The 22,252-nt window shown below is 42.0% G+C and overlaps 2 protein-coding genes across 2 annotated transcripts in view; both read left to right on the forward strand.

The window, feature by feature from the left end:
- The window catches only part of AFAP1L1 (actin filament associated protein 1 like 1), a 58,112-nt gene extending 47,963 nt beyond the window's left edge, over positions 1–10,149 (forward strand). Inside the window, exons 16-19 of the mRNA XM_033097021.1 lie at positions 2,039–2,203; positions 3,649–3,827; positions 6,091–6,219; positions 8,218–10,149. Coding sequence (XP_032952912.1) covers positions 2,039–2,203; positions 3,649–3,827; positions 6,091–6,219; positions 8,218–8,241 — 497 coding nt within the window. The 3' untranslated portion in view covers positions 8,242–10,149. The remainder of the gene's footprint in view (positions 1–2,038; positions 2,204–3,648; positions 3,828–6,090; positions 6,220–8,217) is intronic.
- Positions 10,150–12,433: 2,284 nt separating this feature from the next.
- Positions 12,434–21,841, forward strand: GRPEL2 (GrpE like 2, mitochondrial). The gene is made up of 4 exons (XM_033096769.1): positions 12,434–12,584; positions 14,925–15,078; positions 15,975–16,056; positions 18,631–21,841. Exons 1-4 carry the CDS (start codon positions 12,508–12,510, stop codon positions 18,993–18,995), a joined length of 678 nt encoding a protein of 225 aa, XP_032952660.1. The 5' UTR covers positions 12,434–12,507; the 3' UTR covers positions 18,996–21,841.
- The last annotated feature ends 411 nt before the right edge of the window (positions 21,842–22,252 follow it).

Raw genomic sequence — 22,252 nt, forward strand, 5'->3', positions numbered from 1 at the left:
AGACACATCATGGTCAGAATTCTAAAGGCAGACAAGGAGGAAAACCTTGCAACCAGAAGAGAAAATAGATTCATCACTTATAAAAGATCCCCAATAAGATTAAAAACTGACTTATCAGAACAACGGTGGCTTTTCCCCTAACGTCATCTGGAATATTATTCAGCAATAAAAAGGAATGATGTACTGATATATATACTACATTAGTACTTAGTTACATTAGTAACTTGGACACTAAACATTCCTTCTCAACCCCCACCTCCCACCCCCACTATGGAAGCCCAGATTTTTCTGGAAGATGCTTGGTCAGTTCTGAAGCAAATATTTTATCACTAATACTATGAGACCCACAGAATTATAGCTCCTTAAAACAATCTAGCTTGCTTCTTCACCACCATTTGAGTGACTCAAGTATTATGGGTGGGTGTGTGTGTGTGTGTGTGTGTGTGTGTGTGTAAAATACGCTGCTCTCCATGGTGCTGACAGACTAAGGAAAACCAGGGCAGTGGCTCCCAAAGGTGAGTCCACTCCCTGGTTCAGTCCCTAAGTTTTTGTTTATCTGCAGTGAAATGAGACAAATAAGCATGGTGCATGAAGTTTTTCATAAAGCTAAATCTATTCAATGTAAATGATTATTCTATTCTGCATCTGTGTCCTTCCAATTCTGGGGATGTTAAAATATTGTTTATTTTATAAATTATTGGGAATAATAGATGGTAGTTGGGGTTTTTAAGGTCATTATCTGATATAATATGTTGGCACCCTTTGCTGGTCTATGCTTTTTTTTTTTTTAACGACTCAGCAAAGTCCAAAAGTCTGGGAGCCAACTCCCCTGAAATGCCATTGTACATCTGGGAAATTGGGGGAGACAGGGGTCCCCTTCTCTGCCTTCCATGCTTCATTTATTATCTGGCGTGAATGGCAGGGTAGCTGTGGCAGGAACTGATTTTTGCATGGTCACTGGTAACTACTTGTAATCCCTACAAGAACTGGAGACCCAGTTATCAGTAAATCATGGGAATCACTCCATACCTCACCCACTCACAAAGGACTGTGTATGGCCGCCTGTAGTAACCAAATAAATAAAACGTCCCCTGAGAGGTTGGACTATGGCCTTGCCCCAGCTAGAGCAGCATTGCACGGCGTGGACCCTGAAGCTAGCTGTACATGGCTTCAAACCTACGCTCTGCCATCGCTAGCAGTAAGACCTAATCTCTCTGTGCCTCTTTCCTCAACAATAAAATAGAGCTAATAACAGTAAGTTTTTATGAGGATTACATAGAAATGCATATAAGTGGCCTAGCATGTAACAAATACTCAGCCATCATGTTTGCCCTAATGCCTTGCTGTTTTTGTCCATCACGATGGTGTAGAGCCCATCGTACGAGCAGACTAATAGGTCCCTCTCTTCCCCCACCCATTGCCCAGTCATGAAATGGGCAGTGCCTGACTTTAGCCCAAGGTCTCAGTTCTCTGTGGATCTGAGGTATATTTACCTGTCTCTTTGTTTTATATATATACCTGAGAGTTGACAATTAAACAAGCCCTTTTAAAACCAAAGTGTGTTATACATCACAAAATTTGTTTTACAATTTTATTATAATCTAACATTTGCTAAGCACTAACTATTTGCCAGGTGCTATATATTATACTAAGTACTTTTCATGAATTATCTCATTTAAACCCTACCACAATGCTAAGAGGTAAATTTGATCACATTTACAAATGAAGACACTAGGGCTGAGGGGGAAGGCACAAAAACACTTTTGCCTGAAGTCACAAAACCAGTAAAAGGCCAAAGAGAATGCAAACCTTGGTCTTCCTGGTTCCAAGCCCCTCACTCCTCATCTCTGTGCTCTACTATCTCCCTTTTGCTCCTTGTTTCCTGAGGGGAGTCACACTAAATATGTCTAGGGATATAGATCGAAATATCCCCATTTTGTGGATGGAGAAGCTGAGGCTGACAGAGAAGCTAACATGACCCAAGTACCCTTCTCAGAGATAAGAACTGAGGGCTTTTTCCTGCCTCGCATCTCCACAGGTGCCAATCAATACAAGTACGGTAAGAACCGAGCCGAGGAGGATGCCCGGAGGTACCTGGTAGAAAAAGAGAAGCTGGAGAAAGAGAAAGAGATGATCCGGACAGAGCTGATGGCACTGCGGCAGGAAAAGAGGGAGCTAAAGGATGCCATTCGGAACAACCCAGGTACCTGCGTGAGTGTGGTCCTAGCGCTCGTGCGGCTCAGCCTTGACACGTCCCCTAGCTTTGCTCGCTGGGTTTCTTCCCCAGGACAGGGGAGCTTCTCCTTCCCTGCCTCTTTCCTCTTCCTCCTCCTCCTCATCCCTCCTGACTAATGGAAGTGCCATCAATGTAATAACTGCTTTTGGGGTAAAGGGATGAAAAAGCATCACAAAAACGTGGTAAGATGTAATCTGATTTTAGAAATGTTAAAATGGGAAGAACAGAGTGTGTCTTAGAATCAAGGGCATAACAAATCATGGTGAACTTTACATTAATTCAGTCACAGACAGATGCTGAGCACCTGACTGTGTGAGCCACTGCTCCAGGGGCTGGGAATGATGAACAAGTGACTCTCTGCCAGGATCCCCTTCTGAAATCCAGGGCCATGACCTCCCTAGGCCTTGCCTGCTCTGGGCTCCTCTGCGCCCACTTTCTGCTGTTTCCTTTGAATTCTCTCTGTCGTTGCAGTTCAGCACGCTTTCGGTACTGTGTGAGACAGGTGCTGGGAATGGTGGACAGTGCCTGGTACATAGCAAGCCTTCAAGAAGCATTTACGAATGAAAAAAAGTGAATGACTGAAAAGAGTCTATGATTATCAAAAACCCTCCAGTGCAACCTCCCTCAGAGCAAACAATGGCACTAATGTTCAAACCTACTAAGGCCCAACACAACTCTTGGCACAAAAAAGGTTCTAATATAGGTTTGCTGGGTTAAACTAAATAAACAGCAAAAACTCTTGATTGTAAGTAACAGAAGCCAAAGTTAAACTGGCTTAGAAATGCAAAAAAGAAAAATGTAATTAAAAAAAGTTAAACTATCAGGTACAGTGAAGTCCAGGGACTTAAGTGATGTCATCAGGAAGCATATTTCTCTCATTTTTGCTTCTGCCTTCCTCTACATTGGTTTAATTCTCTGTCCCTCGTGGTGGCAAAATGGCTGCACAGCTCCAGCCCTCAACCAATCCTCTCAGCCACCCCAGCAGAGAGAACTGCTCTTCCCAATGGCCCCTACAACATCTCAGATTCACTCTGACCAACTTTGATCCCTAAACAAATCACTGTGACCAGAAAATGAGATATGATTATGGGCCATGACTAAGTTATGTGCAACCCTTTGAACTAGGAGTGAGGTCAGCCCCATGCAAATTATAGAGAATGAGAGAGGAAAGGTGCTTTCCCAGTGGAAAATCAGGGTTCTGTATTCAGAAGATGCGGCAATGGGTATTGGGCAGGTAAGAACCACACTGCGTAGCATGGAGCTAGAACCCCAGGCCCAAAGTCCATCTCTTATCCAGGACTGAGGACCGGAAAGAGCCTCCAGGAGGGGCCCACGAGGGCCCGAGGCCCTGCCAACCTCCTGGATGCTTCAGGCCAGGTCCCGCTCTTTCTCATCGGTGTCTCTGAACACAGGAGCAAAGTTAAAGGCCCTAGAGGAGGCCGTGGCCACGCTGGAAGCTCAGTGTCGGACAAAGGAGGAGCGCCGGATCGACCTGGAGCTGAGGCTAGTGGCTGTGAAGGAGCGCTTACAGCAGTCCCTGGCGGGGGGCCCGGCCCTAGGACTTTCCATGAGCAGCAAGAACAAGAGTGTGGTGAGTCCACTCTCTGCTGCTCCTTTATGCCCTCACATGCTACCGGTCTTGAGCATATTTGGGGCTAAGAGTTATGGTCACTGACAGATGACAAAACAGGCCCTAAGGGACATGCCATAGGTGGCACAACCAGGAAGCTGACTCTTGAAGCAAGTTCTGTGGCCTGTGTTCTCTCCCCTGACGCACCACCATTTGACTTTGGATCCTAAATGTGATCTCAGAAGTGACCTTGTGATTATTGATGATAATAACTACCATATGTTGAATAACAAACTTGTGTGGACCGATTACCACAGGCCAGTACAGAATTTAACCTGTATTATCTCACATGGTCCTCACAGCAGTCCTGGGAGGTAGTGCTATGTGTATTCACCCCATTTGACAGACCAGGAAACTGAGGTTCAGAGATGTTGAGTGACGTGCTCAACATCAAGGTCACTCAGTTAAATGGGAGGCAGGATCCCAAACCCAGGAAGTCTGACTCCAGAGCCCTGCTTTTGCCACCTTGCACATGCCCTCTCCTAGGAGTCCCAGTGTACCAGGCCCTGTCCCCGGGGCTTTGCATCCATTGTTCTAACAGTCCCAGCAACCCTGCAAGGTAGATCCTACCTTGAATGAGACTTCCTCAGGGAGAACTTAGTTGACCTCAGTCTATATCAGTGTCTCAACCTCAGCGCTACTGACATTTAGGAACAAAAGACCGTGTTTCCCCGGAAAGAAGGCCGAGCTGGACCATCAGCTCTAATGCGTCTTTTGGAGCAAAAACTAATATAAGACCCGGTCTTATATTAAAATAAGACCTATATTAAAATAAATAAGACCTATATTAAAATTTTTGCTCCAAATGATGAGCTGATGGTCCGGCTAGGTCTTATTTCCGAGGAAACATGGTAATTCTTGTTTATAGGGGATTGTCGCGCGCACTGTAGGATGTTTAGCAGCGTCCCTGGCCTCTACCCACTAGATGCTAGTAGCTCCACGCCCCCAGTTATTCTCCAAAAATTTCCAAATGTCTCTGGGAAGGCAAAATCGCCCCCATTTGGGAACCACCAACGGCCCCATCTGTTATTCTTCCTCTTTAACACTGAACCACAATTTGTCCATATATATTTGTATCATTACTTGTCTAATGTCTATCTCCTCAACTAAATGATATTTTTATTAAGAATTGGACTATATCTATTTTATCATTATAGCTGTTTACAGAGTTTGAAAAATAGGAATGCAATAAATGTTTGTCCAATGAATGTTATGCTTGCTTTCCGACAAGGAAATTGAGACTCAGAGATATAATAACTTGTTTGACAAGTGTGAGTTGTCATTGAGAACTGTGACCTTATTGTTTGCTGTCCCAGTTCACTGTTCCCTGGTCAGACCACACCCCACGACTGGGAAGCTAGAGCTGTTTCTCCCACCCATACTTCCTCTCCAGAGGGTGGTTCCCACCTCATTTACAGATGAAGAGCTTAAGGGCCAGGGACAGAACAACTTCACAGTCACAGAGGGCTGGTGGACACAGCTGCTGCTTCCTCCCACCAGCATGCCCTGATGTTCACATTCTAGAAGACTTTTCCCCCTACTTCTCATCCTTTTCATGGCCTTTGGAGATAAAGAGAAGTCTTCTCTGAATTTCCTGCAGGCTTAGCTGTTAATATGTCATACTTAGGAACTACATCCAATAAGGTCCTAAGAAATGATCTGGAAACTGTAAGGGGTGAGGGCAGTATGGAAATGAGAAGGAATACAGGAGAGAGGGTAAGAGAGAGCACTGTGGGGTCTGAATCCCAACTCTCCCACTCACCAGCCGTGTGACCTTGAGCAGTGACTTGACCTTCCCATTTTTCGTATTTGGAAAATAAGATAACTGATAGTACCTACTTCACAGGCTTGTTAAGGCTAAATGAGCTATGATGTTTCCCTGAAAATAAGATCTCACCGGAAAATAAGCCCTAGCATGATTTTTCAGGATGACATCCCCTGAACATAAGCCTTAATGCGTCTTTTGGAGCAAAAATTAATATAAGACCCGGTCTTATTTTCGGGGAAACACCGTAATCCACACAATGCCAGGTACATAGTGAGGGTTCCGTAATTTTAGCTGTCATTACCCTTATTCCAAAGGCCCTCAAGTGTCTCCCTCCCCTCGCCCTCTCTGATGTTGGCATGTTTGCATAGTGCCTTCTATTTGCATTCTTTTGAGGGCAAGCCAGGTGTAGGTAGCCAGCACTGACTCCCCTGTGTGATTATTTCTCATAATCAACAGGAAACTGCAAATAAACCCCAGAACAATGCCTCAGAACAACCTCTCCCTGTCAACTGTGTTTCTGAGCTGAGAAAGAGGAGTCCATCCATCGTAACCTCCAGCCAAGGAAGGGTGCTACAGAAAGCCAAGGTAAGCAATAGCTCACCTAATCAAAATTCAGAGATCTGGCAGCTTCCTTTCTGTGGAAACTCACTAAGAACCAAAAAAGTCAGCTAATGAGAAAGGCAAAGAATTGCCAATATATCCATGCAATAAAGCTCATGAACTTTGCTCAGAGGGGAAGACTCTCAAATCTCATTCAGAACCTATTTACCCTTCCTTAACACATACTCCTAACAAGCTCTGGTTTCTGAGCCTACACCGTATTTTGAGAAAAGAAAGGCCCAAAGCATAGGTAAGGAAACTAAAGATCAGGGAGTGAAGAGACTCGCCCAAGGTTATACAGGGCACCAGTGCAAGAGCTGCCTTGAAAACCCACCTGTTCCAATTCTAAGTGCAGGGCTTACTCCATGATACTGGTCCACAGTTCTGGCTCTGAAATTCCTGGAGCCAGCTGTGCTTCAGAACTTTTTGAATTTTAGAAAGTATACGGTACGTATACATATAGTATACAGTGCATATACTACATATGATGAAAAACCCCAACAAGTTCTCAGGAGATACCCTGTAAGCAAACACGTTAATAACTCTATAGCAAGACACATGACTATTCATACCGTGTGGACTAAATAGATGATAAACAGCCTCATATCAGTTCAGGTCAGGTTTTGCCACCAAATGAGTTTGTGCCAAAACTCTTGAGAAAAACTTGGTTTCAGAGCTTTCTGGATTTCAGAATTGCAAATGAGAAAGGGTGGTCCCGAAAAACAAATACCTGAACATTACAGAAGTCACCAGCCAGAAGTCAGATCATGTAGACCAGATATCTGCAAACTTTTTCTGTAAAGGGCCAGACAGTGAATATTTGAGGTTTGAGAACCACATGGTCTCTTTCACAACCACTTCACTCTGTGACTGTAGCAGGAAAGCAGCCATAGACAATATGTAAGCAAACGATGGACATGACTATGTCCCACGGGCCCAGAGATTTATGGACACTGAGATTTGAATTTCATATAATTTTCATGTCACAAAAAAAATTATTCTTTTGATTTCTTTTCCAAACATTTAAGAATGTGAAAAACATTCTTGGCTGATGCATCATACACATCTGGCCCACTGCATGTTTTCATACAAACATGCTCCATGATCCTTGTAGGCCATTGGAAGAACTTTGGATCTTTTTCTAATAGAAAGTTATTGTCAAGTTCTCAGCAAGGAATTTGGGGATATGAATTACATTTTTAAAAGACCATTCTGGCTACTATGTTGAGAATGGACGAGGGGATCAGAGAGACCAGTTAGAAATAGATGAGAAAGGATTAGTGGAGGTGATATGAAGTGGCTGGCTTTGGAGGTAGAGCCAAAGGATTTGCTGATGAGGATGTGGAGAATGAAGAAAAGAAAGAAATCAAGGATGACTCCTAGGTCCCTGCCCTGAGCAACTGTGATTCAGGTGGCGAAGACTGGGAGATAAGTAGGTTGGGACTGGAGAATCCTCCCACCAACAATTTTCTTACCGCCACGTTCTACCCTAGTTCACACCATCACCTCGAGGGCTGGCTAGAAACCCCATGCATCGTTTATGGGTGAAGAGCCATCCCTGTTAGCCATGACTTCAGTATACCTCTCTGATGAATTCCTAGACAGCCCCGAGAGAAGGAAAGGACCGTGTGGGCTGCCTGCTCTCACGCTTCCTTACCAGACTGCTTTGGCTTCTCTCCCATCGGGCTCCTACTCCACCCCAAGGTCCTGTGGAACAGTCCCCACTCCCCTCCTCCTTCTGGGCCTCAGTTTTCTTGTCTGAGAAAGGTAAATGTTGTGAGGTTTGAGCCCCCTTAGAGATGAGACCCACTGTAGAGAAATGATTTACCCACAGCCTAAGAAAGACAGGAGGACCAGGAAGGACCTATGGTCTCTAATATGGTCAGTGGAGAGCTTTCTGTGAGGTACAGTGGAATGTGTGTATCCTACAAGTCACAATAGACTACTCAACAAACTGATTTGTCTTCTCTTTCTGTACTTCAGGAATGGGAAATGAAGAAGACCTAGAAAGAGGATGAGGATTTTATCCAAAGAAAATATCAGCTTGACCATCTAAGGCGGAAATGCTTTTTTCACAAAGAGACATCAGAAGACTGGAAGTAGCCCCCACTTTCTGGAGCACCCAGAAGACCAGCCTTTATTGTCTGCATGAGAGGGGGTATAGGGAGGGAAGAAGCAGGAAGAAGGAAATGTAGGACATCCTCATATAACTTTACAGAGGGTGGAAAATGGGGGTGGAGGGAGACAGAAATCTGCACAGTTGTAAAGGTTTTGTTAAATGTCTTTGTCTTCCCTTCTGAAGAAGAAATGAAAGCATATGTGAATCAGCCATTCCATCCCATTCTCAGCAGCCCATTCCCAGGCCTTCAGGCAAAGGAAGGCAGTGCTAAAGCATCAGTGGTGCAGTAGAGACAAGACTTGATCATCTGATGACATTTGCGCCAGCTGGATTCATGTCGGGCATTACTGAGAGCCCTGGGCACGATAAACAGGCTGAAACATCAATAGAACTACCCGTGCTTGCATAGAAGTGAATGAAAGCTACAGAGCACATGCAAACTCTACAAGCATTCCTCATCTGCTTTAGGCAGATGCAGCTACCAGAACCTCAGATTTGAACTATTTTCAAATCAGATATCTGCATACGGAGCAGGCAAGGGGGTTCAGCAAATGACATTTTTAGCTCAGAGTGATACTCAATGACAGGAGCATGGATTTCTAATGTCCACAAGATTTTGCAGGCTTTGTAGGGTGGGGTCATTTGCTGTCAGTCAAGTCCTGTACCTATTTTTATGACACTCCAGCTCCAGGAGCTATAGTTAAAAATCTAATTGACACTCTTTGTGTTTATCCTTATCTTGCACTTAGAGGCCCAGCAGCCTGCCCTTCCATATCTGCTATCAAGGAAAACTATCAGGGAGAACTAAGAGGACAGTGGCTCATTTCTGCAACATGAGTGCCTTTTACAAACACTTGATACTTTTATAGGAGAGCGAGGACGTCAAATACTGGACAGTCTCCTTACTGCGCCACATACTACTTTCTCAACGTTGCAGGCACTTTATAAGTCTTTCCCACATTTCCCTCCAATAAAGATAAAACCATTTAACTGTATAAGCTTATAAGTTAGCTCAAGGGCAGAGAAGGGAAGTCCCAGAATAACCTCTGGACACTTTGCTAGAGGCTTCACATACTTTACCCTGTCTAAGGCTTGACATACTTGAGCCTCATCCAAGAGTTTCCACCTTCTGAGATAGCTGGAGAACAGAGCAAGAAAAATAACCTGCCCAAAAGCACCTAGCTGGTCAGTGGCAGAGCATAAGGCTTAGGGCTTGTGAGCCTGGATCCAGACAGGGCTGGGTTTGAGCCCTGCTTCTGCCACTTAACAGCTGTGACTTTGGGAAAGTCACTTGACTTCTCTCATTCTTATTTTCCTTACCTATGAAAACCTGGTTAACAATTGTACCTTCCTCCCCAATCTGTCGGGAAACTCAATGAGATAACAATACGTGGGAAGCATCTTGCGTGGTATCCAAGAAATAGTAAATGCCCAGTCAATAGTGGTTCTTTTTACTAACTAGATAAGAAAGGTCTGACTCAAAATCCTGTGTCCTTTCTACTGGAGAAGAAATGACTTTTATATGGTAATTACAACCACCAAAATCCATAAGGCAACCAATCCGTAACTGACAGTTTTCATCCAGATTCTACCTGTCTTCAATGACAAAGATAATCTGGATGGTCAATGTCCTTTTTTAAATGTGGATCCTGGAATGTCACCTAACAACCCAACTGTGTCTTCACTCTTTCTCATGCCGTCTTTCTCTACCAACAGATCTTAGACCCTTTGAGAGGTGGGGCCCCAGGACATTAATAACTAACATTTATTGAGCACTCATCACGTATCAGGCACTATGTTAGCCAGGGCCAGCTTCACAGGCAGGCAACCTGTACAGTCACGCTCAGTAGGGCCCTCTGCTTAGTAGGGCCCTCTGCTTAGTAGATTGCTCTGCTGTTGCCCTATTAATAAGTTTAGAACAAGGGATTCCATATTTTCCTTTTTCCTTTTAAATTACATAGCAGGTCCTGGTGCTAATCACATTTTTAGGCATTAGCCCTTTAGTTTTCATTAAAACCCTGTGAGATTGGTTCTATTATCCTAGTTTTCAGAGTTCAGGAAATGGAAGCCCAGAGAGGTTAGGTAACCTGCCATAGCCCACAATTAAAGTGGTGGAGCCAGTACTTGAATATAGTGTGACCCTAGAGCCCTTCTTCTCAGTTCCAAGCCTGTTTCATCCCCTTGCACTACAACATTCAGAAGCACACTACCACTTAATAAATAGATGAATGAATGGATGCACGAATGCAGCACATTTGGTAAGTTGGACAGCTAAGAGAAGTGTAAAGAAAATGGCTAAAGCATGGATGCCAGTTCTTGCTTGTTAAAATGCCTTGTTTGGTTGTTTTTCAAAGTATAGGCTCATGGATCTAAGGTAGTCCTGAAGTTCCATCCTTCCCAACACTACCAGATGTTTAGACTATCGGATTTGTAGTGTCACTGGATACTCAGAGGGGGACCTTAAGCAGGTTCACCAACCTCTCAGCTTCAATATTCTCATTTGTAAAAGGGTATCATAATCCCTCCTTAAATCATGTTGCTCTTCTCCTAAGGCCAAAAAGAAACATAAGGCATTTGTTGGCTATAAGCTATAAGGCAACCAACACATAACTGACAGTTTTCATCCAGATTCTACAACACATCTGAGCTGGGCCTTGGATAGAATATAAACATGCAAAAGACTTCCAGCTCTGACCTCATGGAACTCATAGACAAGCAGAGAGAAAATCTTATCCAAATAGCTACAAGTAAGTCATGTTATGGTGAAGATTAAGAATGATGAAGGCACACTTCCCATCCCTTAAAAAAACATTTTTTTTTAATCTTAGAGACTATCCAGTAACTAGTCTGGCAACTCCAAGTACCCTCAACCCCAATCACCAGTCCATCCTCCTATCCTGTCAGCTTCCCATACTAAATCTCTCTGAAATTCATCCTCTTCTTCCCATCTCCACTGATTCCATCCAACTTCATTAATTCATTCAACAAACTTTATTGAGCACCTACTATGTGCACCTACTGTACTAGATGTCAGAAATCATAGCTGTGAACAAGACACACACCCTCATGAAACACACTGTAGCTGGGAGAACAAACAAAAAGAAAACAAAATAAAATAGTCAAGATGAAAACAAAAATGTGCTGGACACACCTAAAATAGTACCAACCTCAATAGGGTGGTTACAAAAATCTCTATGGAAGTGACCCCAGGACACTTGGCATGGACTTTTCCAACAGTTTGTCTCCCTATTTCCATACATCATGCAATCTCTTCCCCATAGCAAAATGACTCCCTTAAACATTTGAAGGCTTTGAAACACGTTCCCAATTCAACCAAAATAAGACTCAAGTTCATTCAACAAAAAAATTTAAACTATATTAGGGCACTGGTCATTGAAAATAAAGACCCTCCCCACCCGAAAAAAATAAATCTCTCCCCTAATGGAACTCCCGTTTTAGTGAGGGAAAATAAGAAACTTGGAGGGAAAAAGCAGGGAAGTGATTGGGGGAGGAGGAGGGTCAGGCTCCAATTTTTTAAAAATCCCTGATGTGATCTGGCCCTGCCTAACCTTAGTCTTACGTTGCCCCTCTCCTTCCTCTATTTCAGTCCCTTACTGGCAATACTCTCCCTCTTCACTGGGTCTTTGCAGATGTTTACTTCTACCTGAACTACTTTCCTGCTCTTTTCATTTACTTATTCTTCAGCTTTCAGTTCAAATATTATTTCCTTTAGGAAAATTCCCCACACGGCCATACTGTATTCTAGGCTTCCGCAGTACCATGCCCCTCACCTTTAAACCTCGGTCCTATTTTAATTTTATATTGTGTTTGCATTTGTTTGTTGTTTATAACTTCATATAAGCTCCATGAGGGTACAGCTGGGATCCCCTTTGTTCACCGCAAATTCCAGAGCTAGCAACGAACCTACATCATTATGACAGAAACACATCTTACGCGCTGAATACACTGCGGACCGGAAATGTTGCCCTCCGGAACACAAGCACGGAACACAAGGAAAACCGGAAGCGGAGCGTTCGTAGCCTTGAGGCGGAGACGCCCGCGAAGGCTGCCGGGAAGCGTGGTTTTTCAAGTGAGGGTCGCTCGTCCTTGGAGCAAGTGCGCGTGCGCCGCCTCCGTCAGCCTAGGTCCTGAACATGGCGGCGCGTGCCTTGTGGGCGGTCCGGCAGCCGGTGCAGCGCCTCTTGGCCTCGAGTGCAGCGTCCGATGGCAGGTAAGAAAGCCAGGCAAGCCGTGGGGATGTGAGGACAATGCCGGACCAGCGAGCTGGGGCCGTTGTGGGCGAGAGGCCCCATTAAGCCTCGGCCGGTAGGAGCAGGCGCTCATGGCCCCATTTTACAGTGGGGCAAACTGAGGCCGACAGCGGCGCATCTTTGCCAGGCGGGGGAAGGTGGGAAGGTCCGAGGTCACGTCCTCGGAGGTGGGAAGGCTCTTGAGACCCGAACAGAGATCCAACTGGGTAGGTACCTTTTCCCGCCTCTTTTCCCCAGCCGTGGTGTCTGCAGGTAAATCAGATTCTCTCACCTGATTCCTGTGTTACTTTAGACCAGTCCCTTCCCAAATATCCGGGTTCCACTTTACCTGTCGGAAAAAGGAGGTCATGGGCTTGGTCTTTCCCCAAACGACCCTTTCATCTACTTTTGGGATTCTGTGAAGTTGTATATACTGCTTTTGCCCATCGGCCGCGGCAGTTTTTATTGATCACTTGTAATGCCGATTGCAGAACTATGGGTAGTCCTTTTTATTATCCCCCGTTTAATTGAGGAAACTGAGGTTTGGAAAAGTGGGGTAACTTCTTGGGATCATAACTCGGGAAATGGTGAAACCCAGATTGGAAACCAGTCAGGGCTCCAGGATGGGCACTTTTAATTAGTGAGCGATGTTGATTCTCAGGAACAATTCCCTGTTGACTATTCCTTCCTGGGAAAGAATAAAATGGCTGAGTAGACTGGTGGGTCAGGTTCGACCTCTGAAATGTAAATTAAGCCGCGGGAATCCGAGAATTTCTGTATGCAGAACTGTCACCTTTTTACCTTACACCTGACCTAGCACCCCGCCCTAACACCTAGATGAGAGCGTGAATTCAGGGATTTCCGCCTTTTTTTTTTTAATCACGATTACTTTTTTGTAAATCTTTTTGGCAGTTTGTGATGTAGGGAAGTGACCAGAAGAAAAAGTGCTCCTTCTGATAAAATTTCCCTCCACTCCGTTGTGAAGCAGTAGGAATTGAAGGGATAGGCCATTGCTCTCCTGTTTCACGACGTGGGCTTTGCCCTTTTTCCCTTTAAACTGGCCCTGAGAATAGTATGACTTAATTTCTATTGTATAAATGTGTGTTTTTTTAGGAGGAAGGAGATATTTCACCCCGTGTGATTTGCTCCAGATCTGTAGTGACCCTATTTTCTAAACCAAAAATTTAGAACCATATGTATAATCTGACACCCGGTCATAATCAGTGAATTCAAGACTGGCCTGGAAAGGCAGAGATAAAAGTTGTCTTGCCCACACCTTATTCTTGTTGTTCCTGCTTCCCTTTCTTGAGGCAAACTCCTTTACCCTCTTTAAACCTTTGCTCAGATGTCACCTCAATAAGCATTCTTCAATATATGCCAGTTTATATAAACTCTTTTTTAAAGAGCTTTTATAGTCACAAATTGATTTTCTTGATGACTTCACATCAAATTATGAGGATCCAGGAGGTGTATTGGAAACTTCATTGAAGGGAAGGGGGCAGAACTGCAATCCAAGATCTACAAAACTAGCCCCTACTCCAATGTCTTTCTGTGTAAACTGAACTAAATGTTCAACATTTTAGCTATACAGAAATTACAGATTATAAACATAAGTGAATACAAAGATCTATTTTATTCACCTGTTTATAATTCACAATCCATATACAAAGTGTTCCATACATATTAAATTGACTTGATTTTACATATCGGTGAGTTACGATCTTAGAATTTTTCTTTTTCAGCACAGGTTCTCTTCTCTAAAAGCCTTACTTATAGCTTGCAATCAAGCAGATTTAGAATTCTCGGCCTAACTCCAGTTTGATAAAGTCCCTCTATTTGGCTTTATTTTCCCTGTAAAATGAAAGATTGAACTAGAACTGTATGGCTCTGTGTTTTGAATTCTACCTGCTGCTATTGCCCTGCTGGTTCTGGGTATCAGAACATGGGTTTCTCTTGCTGACTTTTGTGTCCCCGCTTCTGGCCATTTATTGCCTGGTGATCAGTGTCCTGGCTCGGTCGAATACTAGCTGTGTGATTTGAGCAAGTCTTAAGCTTCTCTGAGCCTCAGTTTTCTCAGCTATCAAATAGGGATGATGATATTTATCTCAAACATTGTTATGAAATGAAAAGATAATTTAAGTAAAATCCTGAAAACAGTGTCTGGTACTTAAAAAGCACTTTAACTGTTCAGATTATTACTGTGACTGAAAGTCCTTTGTCTAAAGTTCAATCTGGAAACTTCCCAGTCTCTGAACTTTGTTGTCACTTTGGCTGTTGACAATGGCATTTCTTCATCATGTGCCACCTCCCTCCCACTTTAGGGGATGTCTGCATTCTTTCAGCACTGCCACGCAGAGAACTGCTGGTGAGGATTGCGGTTCTGAGGACCCTCCTGACGAGCTTGGGCCCTCTCTTGCAGAAAGAGCCTTAAAGCTAAAAGCTGTTAAGCTAGAGAAGGAAGTCCAGGACTTAACAGTGAGTGGATTTTATATTATCTGTTCTTCACATACTCTCTGGTTTAAATATCCAAGTAAAGTTTTTTATGTCAAGTTTTTAAAGAAAGTTTCTTCTAATTGGCTGTTAACCTCTCACTCCACTTCCACTCTTGCTAGGTATACTAGGCAAAATCTGGAGTAGTTCAAAAATTTCACTGAGTAAGAACAGTTATCTCTTTCGGTTCCCTGTTGTGTTACAGTACTTAGATATTTTGTAGCTCTGATATTTTGGTAGCTTCAAAGGAGGTGCAGTGAGTGTCTGGCATGTGGTAGGCACTCAATAAATATTTGGTGAATGAATGAGATCATTTATCATTTTGCTCTGCTGATCAGATTACATTTGGCAAACTGTCCTGTACTGGGTTGATAGACACACTTTGAAAAAGATAGATGTTAGAGCAAGACCTAATTACAAAGCAAGACCACCCAGAATGGTAGTTGGAAAACATGTTTTATGAGAACAGTTAAAAGAACCAGGGATTATAAGACTGAAAGAGAAAAAGACTAAAGGGGCTGAAATAATTGCCTTCAAATAGATGATGCACTTTTAAAACATACTCTTGGTTGTCCATTCAATTCAATGAACAAAACTTGGAGGGTGACAGTGTTGGCCGAATGTGAAAAAGAAAGCTTTTTCTCAAGATGAGCTTGAAAACTGTTGTTCAAGTGTTCAAACTAGCAGGCTAAATGACAGCCATTCGGGGCTGCTATAAAGGGGATTTGGAGTAGCTGATGTAAGATTCTTACAACTCTACTAATTTTTTTCAAATTAAAAACTTATCACAAGGGTAAAATTTGTAAAGTAAGCAAAAAACATTCTTTCCTACCAAAAGGCGTTTGTTGTCTCATCATTTTGACTTTGCTTTTGATGGTCAGGTGAGATACCAGAGAGCTGTAGCTGATGGTGAAAACATAAGAAGGCGAACCCAGAGATGTGTAGAAGACGCTAAGATATTTGGTGAGAGATTTAGTTACAATAAAAAATACCTTTGACTTCGAGGCCATCTCCTAACAGTTCTTCAAATTGAACATGTTGAAAACGCATTTGGATCCTTAACTGACTCCTCCCCTCCCCTTCGATTATTCCCACAGGCTTTCCATGCTGCTTGTAGGGAATGTTCTCAAGTAAACCATTTGCTAAAATAATGCTTCTCTTTATTTTGACCAAGCCTTTGTTTTGTTTTTCAAGCATGTACATTTAATATTCTAGTGCTTATATGGATAGTTCTGTTTGACTTGTTAACCAACAAGTGAATCATTAAGATGTTCAGAGGAGAATCCAAAGAGCAGACACACACACAGGCAATAAGGAATGCTGATATTTGCTTCCTAGAAGCAAAATTGGCCTGTCTCTATAATGCAATAATCAATTGTATCTCCAGCAGACAATTTTTACTACCGTGGACAAGAATTGTTTGCATCATTTTCAGTATTCTGCAACTTGCTACGTTATAAAATAACTTAAAGACAAAAGCTTGGACCATATGAAAACAGATATCCCTGAAGGCTATGCTAAATCACATCTATTTTTGCACTGATGACACAGAATAATCTTTTTGGTCTGTTTCAAGGTCTTTCAGAAATTTTCCTCTACATGCACCACATCCTGTTCCAAATGTGTTCATGAAAGTGTTAGCTGAGTAACGGATTCATGGGTAAAGGGCAAATCTGTGATTATTTGCTGTGCTCTCAATTTAATATGGAACATGGTACTTTCACTACACTTAGAAGGAAAATGCCAAAAAAAGTGAATTTGTGATAGGTATAGAATGAGTCCATTGTCTCTTGACCCTTAATCTATTCTTTCCCTGTATCACATTACTTCCTGTTCTCTGGATTTTATTTGTTTGTGTACAGATTCACTTCATCCCTATCCTGTCCAACCCCAGTGCTTTGGCATAGCCTTCTGCTTTTCATTCAGTGCTGTAGACATCATGGTTCAAAGCTTCAAGTATCAGCTAAGTAATGACCTCCAAATTGTGTCCCTGATCATTTCATCCAAGTTTTAGTCTCTTACTTCCAGCTGTCAGGGCCTAGCAAACTACATACAGCCTGCAAGCCAAGCCTGCCGTCTCTTAATCTGTAAATACAGTTCTGCATTTCGTCATTAAAAATAAGTAGAAAATTATTTTCTCTTTTGTTATATAAAATCTTTGATTTTGCTTCTTATCCCACAAAACCTCAAATAATTTACTTACGGCCCTTGACAGAAAAAGTTGGCTGACCTCTGAGCTACAGGGAATTTTTGTAGCAGATAAACCAGTTATGATAAGTGGGGAAGACTTCCTGCCTGCTTGAGGGAGCAGGGTGAATTGGCTTACCAGAAGTCAAGCTTTGAGTTAGGAACTGGCTTATGTCAGTTTCCTTAAGAATTAAAAAGATCCCCAGAAACAAGTACATATTAAGTAAACTCAAAAGAATTTAATAGATTATCTAATTTATTTGTTTATAGAGCAAGATGTGTCTAGCAAAACATGCCATATAAGTCCTTTCCTTAGGTCATTTCTTCCTATGGCCAGGAATACTTAGAAAAGTGAAGACTGCTCGGTGAGCAGGGAGGTATGAAAAAAGTAGAATGCTTTTAAAGGGCACAGCATGATGACTGTTCTCCTATCTGTCAGTCATTCCTTCCTCGGTCATCTCTTTCATTGCTTGCCGGTGGCTGGTCTTTTTACCTCTGAGGGCAGTTGAGATGGTGTCTGTTTTGGTTCAGGGTCTTAAAGCTGTCCCTGGATCAAAGCCAGATGAACAAAGTCCTTTGACCCCGCCAGTCCCTACCAGGGCATTGGTGTTATCATAGACATCTGTAATAGTGACGTCCCTTCTCATAATTTTTGTCGGAAAAATCAAAACGCAGCTTTGGGAATCATGAGATTTCTCAACAACCAAGTTTGCTTTTATCTTGTCACAGTTCTTGTGATTCTAAAAAGGTAAGTTTTGGCCCAGCTCTAGCAGTTATGTGTAACTTCATAGCAGGCAGTTGGAGACTCATTTGTGGATGTGTCTTACTTTCCCGTTCCTATTTAGCCAGTCCTCAAAATAAACCACTCTTTTGACTCCCCCTTAGCACAGTCTCGTCAACTATTTTTTTTATTATTGCCCGCGCCCCCGCCCCCCCCCCATGAAATACTAATATCTTGTCCCTATTGAGAACGTATGCCTCAGCAAACTGAGACAGGCAGGAATTTTCAAAATGTACATAACTCAATGCTAAAAATAACCAACAAAAGTACAAGAAGCATAAAAATGGTCAAGTTTTTAAAGAACAGGTTCCTGAGCCTATTGTATATAGTTTTTCCTAGTTCTTGGGTTCTGACCATCTTTCCCGTTTCCTAGTAGGTTTCCTACAGATTCCAAAAGTATCTGGCTTGTCAGTTGGGTTGGGGTGGTAATCATTGATCATGGTCCCCGAGTCCTGTGTGGCAGTCTTCCCACTTCCTGGGGTACCCAGTATACTAGCTACCTATCTGGGCCTTCCCCAAATGCAGAGTGATTTCCTCACAAACAATAAAAGTATCTGGCTTTTCTGTAGGAATTCAGAGTTTCTGTAAGGACTTGGTAGAGGTGGCAGACATTTTGGAGAAGACTACAGAATGCATTTCTGAAGAGACAGAGCCTGGGGACCAGAAACTCACTCTGGAGAAGATCTTCCGAGGGTTGTCACTTTTAGAAGCAAAGCTGAAAAGTGTGTTTGCCAAGCATGGCCTAGAGAAGATGACACCCATTGGTGACAAATATGACCCCCACGAGCATGAACTCATCTGTCACGTGCCAGCCGATGTTGGGGTGCAGCCTGGCACCGTGGCATTAGTAAGGCAAGATGGTTACAAGCTTCATGGCCGCACCATTAGACTTGCCCAGGTGGAAGTGGCAGTGGAATCTCAGAGAAGACTGTGAATGGGCCATGAGGAACTGAATGTTCTTCCGGAGTGCAGTCACCTGTGTTTTCTTTATTTATTAAACTAGGTTTATATTGTACATGAGGTACTTCATGTGACCTGTTTTGGATTTAGTCATATTGGCTTTATTTCTCAGATACTCTATTGATTTAATGTGACCTGTTTGGTCTCATCAAAAGTCTTGCCATTGGGCATTTGAACAATGTGACAAGTGTTCCTATGGCCTTTATCAAACTACGTTTAAGAAAATTATTTTTAAATTAGTATTCTGATGACTTTCAATCCAAAATCTTTTTAAAAGTATATGTTTATGTATTTTCAACTAATTGTTCCTTTCGAATAGTCTATAACAGGAATTGTATAGGATCTTGTGTTTTGTGGGGAAAGGGGTTGGTTCAACATTTGGGTGCTTAGATGACAAAGCTTTATAACTATGAATTTAGATCATTTGGGTTGATTTTTTTTTTTTTTTAGGTTGATTTTTATATACACAGATTTTTCAGGACTTTGCCTTTTTATTTTATTTTCCATATAGCAATTTTTTTTGTCCTTTTAGTCCCTGCCAGGTAGATTTCATATTCATACTCAATGTCCTATTCCAGTTCCCATTTATGAGGGCTGAAGGCCCAGGTAAGACTTGGGAGGCAGGGAATATCGAGAAATTTGAGATACCCAAGTCCCTTTTAAGTAAGGATGGCCTAGAAACCACGTGCTTTCTTTGCTGAGTTGTCTTCAACTTATTTTCAGCCTCCTAGGTATATAATCATTTCAGGGAAACTGAGGCAGCTAATGACCCAAATTGGTCTATATAGGTGATTTACCTACAACTTCTCTTTCTACCAGCCCTGAAGTTCTCTGCCACTTTGTCAAATTTGCCTTCTGTTCCTTTGTTAGATTATGGGGGGATATGGTCTGGACAAAAAAAAAGGTGTTAAGTTCCCATGATTTCTCATTTCATTAAGTTGAATTTTTTTTTCTTTAATTGGAACTCACAAATCACTACCTCTGTTACATTGAAAAGCTTTGTTTCCTAGTTTTTATATCTGTCTTAATATCACGTGTGTAAACATCTCACTCCCCTTTTATGTATTGACGACCTAGAGATAATGAGCCTATATGTTTATTTTTTATTCTTTCAGTCTTATTTCTTATAGCTGGTGTTCTATAAAAGATTTGTTCAATAAATGAGTTAGTGAATGAATGATGCATCAGACTTCAGAAAGTAGGTCACTGACGGCTATTTTAATGTTAGAAGAGGCCTTAGGGCCTAATGATGGTTTAATCTCACCCGTTCTGCTGCTTCTGAAGTATGAAAACAGTCTTTTTAGAATTGAACTCAAAGAAAAAAAAAATCTCTAAAACTAGTGAACTAAATTTCAGTGAGAACTTGAGTAAGGAACAACTAGATATTAACTTCAATCAATTAAGACTGAGCAATACTTTAAGGAACATACAAAGATGTCCCCGGCAGACAATTAAATGTTAGCTGTCCAGATCGCATCAGTCTAGGTTTAAGTTAGTTACTCATAAGTCCATTTCTACTGGAACTCTGTCACCCTTTCAGTGGAATGCTAAAAGTTATTCTCTTAGACATTGTATATAATTCTGAGACACTACACAGATCTATATCAATAAAGCCATCCCCCAATGGGCCCTACCACCTCCACCAAATGTAGACGCTTAAAAAACATATATATATACATGCTTTTCAAATGCAAACAAAACACTGGTAAGATTTTTAAACCAGAACCTCTTTTGTCATTCCACTAAGTGCATACTGTAAGTTTCATGAGCAGATTTCACAATAGGAATTTGTCTTTTGTTGCCTGGATTACTTCGAGATTGACAGATGGTGACAACGAGAAAATGAGCCAGTTCTAATTACCCATGTGTTCTTGGATTACTAGCTGTCATTACCAGTGTATTAGAATAACCATAATTTTACATATGGAATGTTCTGATTACTTTTAAGTTTTCCAATATTCCTTGCAACCTCCTGTTTTAGCAAATAGATTGAGAATAATTTTAGGTTATTTTATTCAGTAGTTTTGAAGACTTAAAAGTGTAAATTTAGAGGATGGAGCTATAACAATCTCAAAAAGGTGAAGGGCTTTGGGGAGTTAGAGCAGCATAATAGAGCATAAGCTTGGTAGGCAGAAACTTGAACATGAATCCTAGCTCAGTCACCTGTGTAACCTTGGGTCCCAGTCATTTCACCCTTCTGAACCTGCTTCCTTGTTTGTAAAATGGTTATAATTCTCTCACAATATTGTGAGAATTAAATGAAATGTGTAAATTGCCTATTACATTAGGCCCTCCAATATTTTTGTTGCTTTTTATTATACATGTTGTTTTTCCTATGTTTTTATAGCTGCCTAAAGTCTAGGAAAAGGGGAAGACTGGTTAAGAGATGCTTAACTATTAAAACTTAAAAGCTAATCAGAGTTACTTATTTTCCTTCCAGTTTCTGGTAGTTTGGGTGTTGTTTTTTAAACCATACACAAGGAATACACATTTTTAGACTGAAAGAGCAAGAAAATTGTGTCAGTGCTCTGAATTTTCATCTTGATGGTAAAATGAAAAGACATTGGCTTGCAGAGGATATGTAAGGAAGGTTTGCCTCACTTGAAGAGGGGATCTTGGTGTTTTAGTACTTGGATTCTACAAATCTTATGGATTTTCCTCACTGCCATAAAGGAATCAGTAGGTAATTTATTTGGTGCTTTCGTGGCAAAGGATTTGATAAGTGAATAAGGGTTCTTAAACACTAAAGCAAAATCAAATAAGGAAAACTAAAGAAGATATATGATATTCAGAAATAACTTAATAAAACCCCACTTGAAATAACTGCAGTTCACTTGTTGAGTGTCTTTGTTTGCCTTATTCATACTGTATATTGACATGCATTGCCTGCTGATTCAGCTTGTTGATGCTCAGTAGAAATAGCTTGAGATTTCACAGGATTTCACAGCAGCCCAGCCAAATGGATGCAGTCTAGGCATTCCACACCCTAACCCAGTGTTGAAGTCTTTGTTTTTCTTTCTTCTGATTCCTATGTATTTCTTAGATCTGGACTCCTGTTTTTGCCTTCCTTTCTGGAATTGCCTTATTTTCTTGTGCTCACTTCCTGGTTCTAATTGTCTTATCTGCTTTAACCACTTTACTTGAACTGCTGGACTTCTGACCATCCTCTCCACCAGATGACTGACACATGGCGTTGTTCTCACATGTCCTTCCCAATCTTTGCCTGGCTTC

The sequence above is a fragment of the Rhinolophus ferrumequinum genome, chromosome 24 (assembly GCF_004115265.2).
Source record: "Rhinolophus ferrumequinum isolate MPI-CBG mRhiFer1 chromosome 24, mRhiFer1_v1.p, whole genome shotgun sequence".
NCBI classification, from domain to species: domain Eukaryota; kingdom Metazoa; phylum Chordata; class Mammalia; order Chiroptera; family Rhinolophidae; genus Rhinolophus; species Rhinolophus ferrumequinum.